Here is a 12,940-nt window from a genome sequence, read left to right as displayed (position 1 = left end):
CTTTCGCGAAAAGGACGGAAGGATAAGACGATCGATCGGATTTCGGGTCGATAGCGATACCCCCGGACAGAAGGTTTCGACGAAAAAGTAGAGTAGACGCGACGAAGGAGCGTCGTGCAGCAACTGGTGGCCAATTTTTCCACCACGTGGCACCACGTGGAAATTTAAACGTTTCCCATGAAAATGATGCACCATCGGTGAAAGTAAAATACGATAATTAATCGGTCGTCGAGTCGAACGTGATATTCCGGATAAAATTTTTCGATGAAAAAAGTGGAGTAAACGCGACGAACGAGCTTCGTGCTACGACTGGAAGCCACATGGACGGATGAACGCGGCTGGAAACGCACGCGAGTGCAGCGGCGAATTGTGCGTAAGAGTAAGCGCGAACGCGAGACTGGAAAAAGCACCAGCGCTTACCGCCCACTGAAGTTCTAATAATGGCAGCTTTATGTGCAATCACCGAGAAACGAGGATGCTGGCGAACGCATTGTTCGACCCCGACCGAGACGATTTAACAAGGGCCGAGGATTTCATCTTGAACGTTGCTCTCGACCCCACCAGAATTCTTCGCTTTCCCTTGAACCGCGAACTCGAGAATATCGTATTCAGTAAGGCGACGAATCTAATGAACGGGAATTAAATCTGTTCCGACAGCTTCCTTTGCCTGGATGAAAGAATAAGTACGAGAGATAAATTATGTGAGATAATGCACAGTGACTGGCAGAAAAGTCATATCTACTTACGTGTATGAATTCTAAGTAAAATTTATATTAAACATTTCTTTTTTTGCCTATTACACACTTTTTTTTATTTTCTATTCTACGATATCTGTCACACGTTTACTCGTCTCGTCGATTAGAATTCAGTTTTATAAAATTACAGCATTTCTTCTTCAAATTTTCTTCAGGGCTTTCGATATTTGCGATGCTCAGTGCGTGGTGGGTGTGCAGCTACAGCTAACAATATCTTGTATATCAGTATCTTTTATAATCTTATACAGTGGCTGTGAAAAGGTATTTATATGCGTTAGGTTGTCCCAAAAGTTTCTTTAGTTTTATAAGGAAATATAATGTTATTATTATTGAATTCTGTATGAATAAAATAAAATGGATTCTATTACTACAAAATAGATCATACATAATTCAATACAATAATATGATAGAAAAAATGTACATTTATTATTTCCTCACAAAACGAAAGAAACTTTTATGCCAACCTAATGCTAATACTTACGTATCTCTATCTTTTCCAATTTCTTTTCATCAGCCGTTACATTTCGCTTTCAACTAGTGTCAATAGTTCGTAGTCATACGATAGTACTATCAAGTGACGCGAAATTTATCTGTCCATCTGCATAGTGGGTGGTTTTCGACCAGTGACTTTAAATGATTTTCCACTTTCTTCATATTTTTGCTTAGATTCCGCTTCGCTTAAAAAGATTCACATGTATCGATATGAAAATTATTGGAAGATATTCTAGCAACTTGCAAGAGTATTCAAGAATTTTTGAGCACACTTTTTAAAACACGAGAACGTAAACAGATATTGCATGATCCTAAACGATCCAGCGTGTAAATGTCGGTAAGGCTTTTGCAGACAGAGGACAATTAATATGCTTTCAATTAATATAATTGATTAACACGCTGGGATAAACACAATAGTAGAAATAATACAGAAATACTTTTTGTAGCCACTGTAAGTAGCTGTTGGGTACAGTATTGTTCAAAAGTAGACAGACGCTCGATTACTTTTGGCAAAATGTACTTTACTCGCAAGATTATGCGTAAATGGACTGCAAAATTTCATAACAGTTAAACGTAAAACGGACAATAGCCTACGTTTTGTAAAATGGTTTATCGAAATTAGGAGATAAAGAATTTCAGATAAGTAAGAGTGTAAAAAAGAAGAGAAAGATGGTTTTAATATTAATTTTAAAAATATTAAAAGGGACATTTCTGATTTTCTTATCCGTTGATAAATTGTTGTTTGAATAATTGCTTCTTGGAATAAAAATTATTTCTTTTCATTTTATTTGCGTTTTACACGACGAGATGAATGGCAACGAACGAGATGCAAAATGAGAGATGCTTAGCATCGAGGCATTACGCGTGGGCGATAGATTAGTATGACTCTTCAGAAAGAAATTACATTACGCTTAACGACGATCGTTATTCTTTCCTGGAATGGTTTTATTTCCTCTTAACAAGGCGATGTCGTCTCGCGTTTTCTGCGAAAAATAAAAAAATTCCATTCTTTGCCTTAGTTTTCATTATATGCTATCGCACGATAAATCATATCCCTTTGTTCACGGATGTGGAAATTTAATTAAAACCGATTCCTAGAAACGAATATGCGTTTTCCATTGGAACAAAACCCTATATCCCGTTAAAAACTTCCAGGAATTCAAGAACTTTGTAATTTTCCGTTTGACGATGTCGGATCTACATTCAACCTAAGCTCTCTCGATTTCTACGAAAATGATAATACGCAGATTTCCAGGATGCTGTTGAAAGAACAGAATGCACGAGTATAAACTGAATGCTTTCATTTAGGCAGTGTAATTACGTTAATTGGTTACAGCTGTAAACGCGCTGGTATAAACTATATAGTTTAAGCGATTTAGTAGATACCCGATCTCGCGTTTCCCTGTTTCCAGCGAAATTTTAGTATTATAAACGGAATGCGGATGTTTGTGCGTTTGAGAGAAATGTGGGTGTGTATAAACGTCCAGGTTGTACACTCTTGTTCACGAGTATCGAAAAATATGCCGATCGTTAAAATTGTTGGCTTCCTGCAAAATAATCAAAATAATTGGAAACCAATCGGAGGATACTTAAAAATTAAAGTAAAATAAAAAGAAAATTAAGGTATAATTAATAAAAGAATATTGTACAGAGATCGTACGAAGGAATTTAAATAAAAGTTGTGTACAATTTTCTAATGTTATGTGTCCACGAGAAAATTCCCATTCTATTGGGTTTTCCCAAAAATTTCTTTCCTTTTATAAGGAAGTGACAGATGCACATCATTTTTTGTTTTACATTATGATCCATTTTGTTCTATTAGTAGAAAACGGATCATACAAAATTCAATAAAATAATATAAAAGAAAAAATGTTGTGCATCTATTATTTTCTTATAAAACAGACAGAGACTTTTGGAACAACCTAATATGTTTCTCATTGACATCCCTCGGAATTAAGTAGAGGATAATGGAAAAATGGAAATCGATAAAAAGTATTTATTACTATATCGAGAGTTTTAATGAGTTTTTTTTTTTTTTTTTTTTTTAGAAAAGTTTGTTACTTTATACAATTTATTGGTAGTGTATCGCTATAACAATTTTTCTAAAATTTACAATTTAAATTACATTGGTTCGTTGAACGATCGAGTAATAACTTAGCAGTGTTTTAAATCTCATTCTCGTAGATTTGATTGTATTTGCAATTATTATAATTATGAGCATCGTATTCTTAAGAACATCCCCTTTTTATATTATCGATTGTTCTTTGATTTATCGACAGTAGAACGAGAACATCATTATTATTTTCTTATTTCTGAGCTTCGTATTATCGATATCGTCGTAATTTTATTCACTTATTAATCAATATTCATCGTAATATTATTATGAAACACATAAGGAATGAAACTCCATGTACACATTTACAAAATGAAAACAGCATTTTCATTGGTAATGCGACAAATCTTATGTATCGTGTTGTTGTGTAATATTACAGTGTATGTTACAATGTACGTATAAACGCGTTAATGGAACCAATTATTCTCATCGGCGACTGAAAATGATTCACGATCGTGTGTTACTTCGTCTGCAATGTCAGGACGGATACATGATAATTGTTAATGTAATTTGTAATACTAAAGCTAGAAACAGATCGATCCCTCTTATCGTCAGATCGTTCGCAGCACCGGTACCGATATTGCAAAACGATTTCTCGCAGCAAGTGGTGCAAGCGGAGAGTTTTGTTCGTTCACCGACCACTATACATCCGGAGTCGCATTTGTTAGTACACTTTCTCTCCACCGACCAAGTTTGTGGACTAGACATTGAATCTTCGGTGCTGGTAGTGTAAGAAAACCGCTTTACCTGAAGAGAAAGAAGCAAACGTGAAAGGAATATTTGCAGATTTTAAACTTTCACGATGTTCGTTATATGACATGTCCTAGCGGATCGCAAGAGACACTCGTACGCTAAAATATAGTATTTCTTTTAATTTTGTCCGAGTACGAGCTCATTTTGGGCAGCATTAAACCACGAACTTGATAGTATCGAGCGAAAAGAGAAAAAAGAAGACTGAAAAGAAAAGATGAGAAAGAATTCTACATGTACGTAGAATGATTCTTGATACTAAAATTAAATTAATATTTGCAACAATTCCTTGTTTCACTCTGTATGACATTTCACATTGGAACTTGTAACGAACACGAGTGAGTGTGAACGTAACATATTTTTAGTCGAGGGAATATCAATTTTCCAGAATATCTCGCATCATTTCCAGAGAATACGGTTCGTTCATTGTTAATTCGGTCGGTTAATATCGATTACGGATTTCGTAAAATTTTTGCCGTGTATGTACAAACTGTACAATTATATCATATCCAATATCATTGTTGAATACCAATAAATAAGAAGAACAAATAAAAAATTGCATTTGCATATTCCCTCAAATGTGTACACCATGTACATATGTTCCTATAAAGCGGAAACAATTTCAATAAAGTACGTAATTATTATGAAACTGAATTGATCGACTATATTGAACATTTCCAAACACTAAAATCGCGTTATGAACGAAATGAAACTGTGTCTCTATCTTGAACAGCCTTCTCTCGCTCTCGTGTTGACGATAACTAATATCGCTTTTAGCTAGCTGTTTGCTATATTCTGTTTGCTTTAAAAGCACGCGATCAAAGCAAAATATCAAACATCTGCTGAAACACGTGCGTGACCTGTGTATAATCAACAAGCGTTCGAATCGCTGTTATCATTTGTCATTACCATACAGGTCCTTTTGTCACCAGTGCACTTGTGCCCGAAAGTGGTGAAGTTTCCGGTCAGATTGGCGCATCTCTCTCCGTCTTCCATTGTATCACACTGATGACACCATAAATCGTTTGCTCGTTCCGACGCTGCGTGAGTTCGATGTTCCGTAGTTAACAGTTGGCCTGATCATCGGACACAATCAACCGACAAATACGTATTAATTAATAGAAATCGTGATTTATCCTAGATTTCTAAAGATTATTAAAATCGACGTAGGAATCGGACGTAAGACGTTGGGCAAATCGTTGTCTACTTTTTAATGCTTCGCATCTTTCTCTCTTTGATTTCTTAGAAATTACTTCCTTCTACTTCTTCCTTTCTTTCATTTTTCAAACAAATGTGTCGTGCTTTCATTAACGTCAGATTTTTGTACATTTTTGTAAAAATAAATAGATATTAGTCTTGACATTTAACAGACATATCGGCGATATGCGTAGGATGAAATTTCGTCGCGTTCGTCGACAAGATTGCTAGGAAGATTGCGGACAGGGATATCATCGAGGAAATCGTCTAATAAGGTGAAACATCGGTTTAGGTTTCTTATTTACAACGGAATTCTTCGGATGTTTAGCTTTTCCGTCGAATAGCGCCAAATTTTCCTGCTGTTCTTGCGATACGTCCGACGGTAAGACTTGGCAAGCAAAATATCGTAAACGTATCTGGAAATTACGAAAAATTTATTTCGATTTATTTCAATTAAACGTATTCCGAGAGCAGCAAACGTATTCCTTATCCATTGACAGGTAATCAACGAAATCATACACGGGTACTTAAAAATACCTACAGTTATGAAAAATATTTCCAAGTTCGGAAAAACGCTTCCACGCAAGTTTGACCAATCGTACCAATCCTCTAGAGTTTCAGCTTCTTAACAGATTGGATCATCTCCGAAGACTAAACAGACGGTATACGACTACGTTTGCATCTATACGACAATTGGATCTACGCAAGACTGCAGATTCGATATCCACGAAATATTCTATGTATATTTCATGAAGTTAAAAATTATACTGTTTTATTTTCACATCTGGTTCCAATAGAATAAGATGGATTAAACGTAATTCAATAAAATAATTTAAAACAAAAAATGTTGTACATCTATTATTTCCTTATAAGATAAAAGACACTTTTGGGACGATCTAATGTTAAAAATTCTCTGTGAAAGTTGATTGTAATCTTCTTCTTATCTAAAGAAAAAGAGAAAATAGAAATAGATGTATTCAGTATGAATTATTTATTTTATGCATAGGAAACATAGGCAAGACGGTAAATGAAAAAGGTAGCCTCGAAATGAGAATTCATCGCGAAGCTTATCACGGAAGAAAAGTGAATTAAATGCACCGTGTACGATGATCGTTGTTTACACGATTCGTAACACAAATGGCTAACACCTACGAGTGAAGGCTTCAACAGGTGCACTTTCCTCTATATGCAGTTTATACGTAGAGGAAGATCTTCGCTATAAATAGACGAAACATCGTTCCTTCAGACATCTAGTGAAAACTCCCTCAACGAAACACGTTCCTAAAACGCAACTTGCTCGTAAAACAAATAGGGCCATGTAACTGAAAGGAACCTCGAGAAAGAAAGAGAAAAATGGGAAGAAACAGAAACTTCCATTTTCCATTACAGAAACGTTCTTTGTTGAAAGAAAAATTCCTCAAATTAAAAATTCTAAAAAAACGAAATACCGCCATTGTCTATCCTGGCAAATTATCTTCCGTCTTAACCAGTTACCTACTCTTGACGAGTATACTCGTCACGCGTAAAAAGCAGTTTTCGCTGTTTAAACTGCAATTTCAGCGAAAACTAAAATATATTCGTAAATTTGAAGACGTTTCGAACATTTGGAAGCCAGGACCAGGTAAAACGAACAAATGAAGAGATATAAATAATTATTATGAAAAAGCTATAATACAGCGTGAACAAAGTAGTCGTTCTGTCCTTTCTAACGCATTTTAGTCGCATTAGTCGCAACGGCTAACTGATCAATACATTGTCGAGTCGATCAACTTTGGTATTCCGATCGTATCGACGTGAAAATCGGCGTAACGAATAAGGCGCAAGAATCGTTTTCTTCTCTCGCAAATACCGAAGATGGACAACGCGTATCGGCGAATTTCTAATTTCAGAAAAATGTAATTTGATTCGTGGCGAAACGTGTGAGAAACGCGTCGAATTAAAGAGGCGAAGGTTTAAGCAGCCCGACAAAGCGAGTGAAATGCGAGGCTTACCATTGATGCTTACGACCATGGAGATAGACGCGACGATCAGGAAGCACGTGACAGCGGTACATGTATCGGCCATGTTGATAACGTCTAGCGCGTCACATTCGAAAATAAATTCGGCTGTTTAAATTGCGATCGGCTGATGTCCTTGGCGCATTGATCGCATGCTGGTGTATGGCGGCGAGCGCGTTGCAACGCAAAACGAGCGGATTTGGGTACAATAGACAGCCATATTGAGAATAGCCGGAGTCTGCGCTGGATGGGTACAGCTGCTCCAGAAACCTTGAAGCCCAGGGAAAATCAATATCCATGGCAGCCGGAAGGTCCTGTTCGTTCAGCGGGAACGTTTGACGTCAAAGTTTCTGCGCATTCGCATCACATCCAGGAAAAAGAAAATTCACTGTCACTGAATCAATGATTTGTCGACACCGCAACTAAAATTCAACTTACAATGCCTCGAAAGCTAAAATAGTCCGACACTCGCCGTAAAAACATCTTTCGTTTCGTACGTTCATTCGAACGAAATAACTCGTCTGCAACTGTGGACCGAACCATTTGAATTTTGCTCGACGAGTTAGAGGAAATCTTCGAAATGTGTTATTTAAATCTTCGTTACAGGTCCAGCTAGAAAAGTTGTAAAAAGCTACCTTCACTTTCTTCTTCGCTATTCCGACTAATTGTACTTCTTTCAACATTTCTTTACACGTCACCTATTGTTAATCTTTCCAATTCTTCTAACTCGTAAAAAAAAAAAAAAAAAAAAAAAAAAAGAAAAAAGGAAGGAAACAAATTGTTTGACTCAATTTTTGAAAAGTTATTCTGTTTTCTGCACCAACGCCTCCTATAGCCCGTTACACGAGACTTTTCGGGATTTTGTTCGTTTTGTAACGAAACACGACTATCCCGATCACATTGGTAGAATTTGAAATCATCCTGAAAGTGCAAATGTAAAAGACAGAAAATAGTTGTGGCGAATATTTGGGGGGAAAAATAGTACATAGTATAGATAGGTATTTTGAGCGTACAATAAATATCAAAAATTATTCCATTGAATATCGAGACGTATCGGTACAACAGATAATTGACTGTTTAATTAATTTCGTGAAATTAATTTCCTCCACGAGATACACCATAAAGAGCTATCTTCAACATGTTATAGACGCTAAATACTGTCCCATTGAACATTGAGATGCATCGATGTGATGGATAATTGACTGTTTAATCACTTTTGGAATCTCTGCGAAATATACACTCGCACTAAATATCTTGTTACTTAAAATACAATATAATATGTAATATACGATATGTAATATAATATGTAACATACACGTACACACGCGATATATTTATAAAGAAGCACGTATCAGAGTTGGAATAATTTCGTGAGCAACAGTAGACGGTAAATGTAATTTGCAAACGACCTCTTTATCAAATATCGATAAACGCGATCGATATGGAAGGGATCAGTGCTTATGCTGGCCAAATATTCCGTCATCGTTCAAACATCCATCGAAACTAATCCCAGTACATACCATTCGAATAATCGAGTAACTTCGTTATCGCGTATGATACAGTGCAATTACTTGATTGCAATGATATCTCAACGATTATTAACAGATACCAAGATGTCTCGACAGTTGCAAAAATCTTTTATAAATAAATTACACGTGGCTCGCGAAGCTGTTTCAACGTTGCTGGAAACTTTTTGCGTATATGATATACGAAGCATTTCGAAATGATCATTGCAGCACTGTAGCGAGACACGCCTAACTTGATCGTATCGGTGAAATTTCAAACGGATTTGGAAGTGTGCATAGAAGTTATATTTATCAGGGACACGTACTTTCCAAAATCATCAAACTATTCGAACAGTCAATTATTATTTAGTATGTTAATAAGCCACGATGTAATACTCTTAAAGAGTTAGAAAGAATAAATTTTCGGAAAATGGAACAATTTGACTTTCAAATGGCTCGTACGTGATCTAATCATCTGTTTGATGAACTTTTAATTGCTATCGTAGATAGGATCGTAAAATACTACGAATGTTACAGACATTGTCGTGATTTTCCTATAAAGTAACACACGACGCGTAGTCCGTTTGATGTTCGATTTGCTTGGCTCTTGTAATCCAATTTCAATAAAATTGTACAAAATGCACGTGATACGAAAGAAAATATAAAATATACAAAATACTCTTTACTTCTCTTTTTTTTTTTTTTTTTCTTTTCAATCATATTCTCAAAAATATGAATTTGCATCAAAATCTACAGTCTAATTAGAATATTAGAAAGAATATTCAGACAGACGATGTATATAAAGGAGATACAAATTACGACGATGAGAGAACTCGCAAGATATTTGTATCTGTGAAATTGCAACTGTTGCGTCGATAAATATCTACGCCGATTAAATTTTTGATACACTTCGGATTCTCATCGGAAAACCAGTAATAACATATTTCTATTTCGTAATATATTTCTGATATACAGAGGATGCTCTCAAAAAAATATACACCCACGTTAATTAAATGGTATCGTGAAATTGCTGCATCGTATTATTACAATTTTTATACAAATCTTCCTTTCCTTCAATTTTGTGTACATTTCGGATGTATTCCTTTCTTTTAATCCTATTGATGGATCGATAGATTTAATTTTATAAAATTGATTTTTTGAATATTTATACATTCCATATCTTTTTAAGCACCACGTCACACGATTCTTTCGGTAGAAATAACTGCGTAAAATTACATTTTCTCTGTACCTGGGAGCTTTTGCGCGGTGAATTTTATACGATCGAAGCCCCTTTTTCGAGTGGCAAGGGTGCTTCGGCATGGGAAAGTGCCTCTCCATTATCGTTTTAGCTGGCTGTTTCCATTTGTATAAAGTCGTCGTTATTATCGTCTTTATCACAACGAAACCATCCCATTACATCAGTGTATTTAAGGTTTCCCCACAGTTAACCCATCATTCGAGCAATCCACGTGCTTTACATAATTCTCAATATCACGTTTCCATTTTCTAACATCCGTGACTGTAGCTATTCCAACGTCACGTACTCTTGATGAATTCTATCGCCGATTTTTACACCACCTCCCACGTTTTTAATTAAATTGTATTTTCTTTCTGTACGACTGGAACGTTGTTAGTTTCATACCAAATTCTTATTTATCGGAATTCTATTCTATTCTATTCGAACAGAGAAAAGAATGTGTAGATTTTTTAAAAAGAAACTTATCCGTCACTGAGAAATGTTAGGTTCGACTGATAAAACGTACAGACACCAGAGTATTCGTGGGAGCAGTCGAACATCAACGATTCTACGATCTCGGCATATTCCACCTCAAACGCGATTCCGTAAAATTCAAACTAATCGTCCAGCGAGCTGTTCCATGTTTTCCAAACTGAACAGATCGTGAGCATCGGCCAGCGATATGGGAAATGAAGATAATTTCCAATTGTTCGTAACATCTGACGATCATTCGACTTAAAACATAGTTCTCGCGGTCGCGGCAAACAAGTTACGCAGGCAATTTGTCAGCTGTCGAACGAGAGAGCTGGCTGGTTGTACTGAGTTGAAGCAGAGCGATTCGAAGAACGGCAGAGACGCGAAAGGGAAGCGTTCGCCGAGAATACGTCCGTTTCGTCTTTCTCGTTAGACGGTGGAAATGAATTGGCGATTTCACCATGAATACTATAAAGGAAGTTAACGCTGTAACTGGCGCGAGTTTCGCGTGAAACGTAGCCTTTGACGAGGTGAAAGCCGGTTTGTTTGCGCGTCTCGCCGAACAAATCCGATAACTAAAATTGTCTGGCGAAATTGTTTTACACGAGCCGTGTTCTCGGTAACGCTAGCGGCTATTTAATCAAAATTGTCGGCCGCGTTTCTCGTTGGCCGTTCGATCGACCAACGTGTAATTAAAATGATAATCTTAATAGATCCTCATGGACAAAGCTAGCGAGGCTGGCAGTTGGCGAAGCGAGCTAAGCAAATAGCGAATTATATCGCGTGTTATAACTGGATCGTGGAAGTTTGCGCATATTTTTACACTGATAGATTAACCCTGCTGCTGATCCTCTAATATTTCTCGTTCGATCTCATCTATTACAAATAACAGATACGTAAGACAACATAGGAAAATATATAAGTAAATAGTATCGCGAATAATTACGAATAATTGCATTCATTTTCGTTAAAGGTAAATTATATTGTATTTACGTGCCAAGGATAGAACTGAAATTGCCGCTGATATTGATTTATTCTTGTTAAATTTCAATGTCAGAATAAAAAAGTTTAGCAGTTAGCCGTTGCGACCTCTTTGAAAAGCGTGTACCTAAAAGTGTGTCGCGAACAGTAAGCGATGGCGAGTATACTCGTCGAACACGGAGTACGGGTGGCTGTTATAATATAGAATTAAGTTGTTACGAAACGATTGTTTTATTTTTCAATTTAGTACTGACGGGGCTCGTCGTAACGTAAAATACTGCCATCACTTCGTGACGAGTATACTCGTGGAAAACAGCCAATTGGTTAAACCAGGACCAGATCACGATACCGTTTAAAGTAGAAATTTGTAGAATGGTTAGAGTTAGAGAATATCGGAACTTTGTATTATTATAACGTTTACCATCGCTGCGCTCTCGATATTAACCCTTAACTGCTGCTCTGGGACTCCCAGACGATATAAACATCCGCGTAACTTGGCTCTCGAGCAACGCGTGATGTCAAGTGTCTTGGTAATTTTCAATTAAGTCGCCCCTTATGACTATAACTTGTAACTTCTGATCTTTGTTCCGTATAGGAGTAATTGAGAACGTACAACTTTCCTTTCGCTTTGTTTCGTCTTGTTCATTATGGATGAAAATGCGATTATAGTTACGAAACGAATCATTCTTCGTTGATCGCGATACAATGGAAATGTTTACAGCGAACGTTCCCGAGTGCTTCGAATAAAGAAAGAACGATGCAATACGATACTCTTTGACTTATAAATAACTTTCCTTTGAGACCAATCCGTGGATCAATTTTCTGGCACCGCAGACGCAATGTTACACGTAATCCTAGGAATCGTGAAGTTTTCAGTCTTTTCTAATATTATTTTTCAACTTGAAATTCAATCTATTGGACGTAGGAATATTTTTACTGTAAACTATTAGAAAAATGTCCATCGTATAATCGACGAGCATCGCGAGAGTAATATCCAGGCTTTAAATTCTAAAGGCTCGTTACCGTACAACTGTAGTAGGCAACGTCGTTGCTCTAAACACGTACGTAATTTTGTTCACATTGTATAACCGATAACTATTTTCTTTTTATTATTTCTTTTTATTCGAATGTCCTTCAGCTTTCGCTTTACCACCGTACATCATCCCTACGTCATGCACCGATACTATTTTTCTTTTACACTGTGACACTTACTTCTCTGCTTGACCATGCGATCCTGATCATCATGCAAATGGTCTAAGACTGTTGTCGTAATACTCTACGGAATAACTAAAATTGCTGTATCGTTCTAACACGTTATAGATTTTATTAAAGAGGAACGTTTACCCGATAGAAGACTCAGATTCACGAAATAAGACACGGGTTTTCCCTGACGCCACTTTACGATATAAATAATTAAACTTTTTCTCCCTCGTATATGG

At 36.5% G+C, this 12,940-nt stretch overlaps 4 protein-coding genes and 1 long non-coding RNA gene across 9 annotated transcripts in view; 1 reads left to right on the top strand and 4 right to left on the bottom strand.

The window, feature by feature from the left end:
* LOC126916427 (A disintegrin and metalloproteinase with thrombospondin motifs 3-like) overlaps window positions 1–719 on the bottom strand; it is a 118,231-nt gene extending 117,512 nt beyond the window's left edge. Inside the window, exon 1 of the mRNA XM_050722236.1 lies at window positions 421–719. The gene's annotated coding sequence lies outside the window, so the exon portion shown is untranslated. The remainder of the gene's footprint in view (window positions 1–420) is intronic.
* Window positions 1–7,933, bottom strand: part of LOC126916451 (uncharacterized) — a 107,070-nt gene extending 99,137 nt beyond the window's left edge. The window contains exons 1-4 of one of the 2 annotated variants that reach the window (XM_050722297.1): window positions 7,743–7,933; window positions 7,299–7,654; window positions 5,020–5,186; window positions 3,301–4,107 (exon numbers count right to left, since the gene is read on the bottom strand). In XM_050722297.1, coding sequence (XP_050578254.1) covers window positions 3,838–4,107; window positions 5,020–5,186; window positions 7,299–7,371 — 510 coding nt within the window. In that variant the 5' untranslated portion in view covers window positions 7,372–7,654; window positions 7,743–7,933 and the 3' untranslated portion in view covers window positions 3,301–3,837. Of the gene's footprint in view, window positions 1–3,300; window positions 4,108–5,019; window positions 5,187–7,298 lie in introns of those variants that run through there. The other variant, XM_050722298.1, reaches the window with a different exon arrangement.
* The window catches only part of LOC126916433 (A disintegrin and metalloproteinase with thrombospondin motifs 3-like), a 110,971-nt gene that overhangs the window by 8,824 nt on the left and 89,207 nt on the right, over window positions 1–12,940 (bottom strand). The gene's annotated exons all lie outside the window — the stretch shown is intronic.
* On the top strand, window positions 747–2,944 carry LOC126916472 (uncharacterized). Its single transcript, XR_007710605.1, has 2 exons — window positions 747–1,584; window positions 1,694–2,944. It is a non-coding gene; the product is annotated as an uncharacterized LOC126916472 (long non-coding RNA).
* LOC126916446 (uncharacterized) overlaps window positions 3,301–12,940 on the bottom strand; it is a 106,879-nt gene continuing 97,239 nt past the window's right edge. The window contains exon 4 of the mRNA XM_050722292.1: window positions 3,301–3,796. The gene's annotated coding sequence lies outside the window, so the exon portion shown is untranslated. The remainder of the gene's footprint in view (window positions 3,797–12,940) is intronic.

The sequence above is a fragment of the Bombus affinis genome, chromosome 5 (genome assembly GCF_024516045.1).
Source record: "Bombus affinis isolate iyBomAffi1 chromosome 5, iyBomAffi1.2, whole genome shotgun sequence".
In the NCBI taxonomy this organism is placed as follows: Eukaryota; Metazoa; Arthropoda; class Insecta; order Hymenoptera; family Apidae; genus Bombus; species Bombus affinis.
The sequence above is the reverse complement of the archived record's forward strand: the minus strand, read 5'-3'. Positions and strand labels throughout refer to the sequence as shown.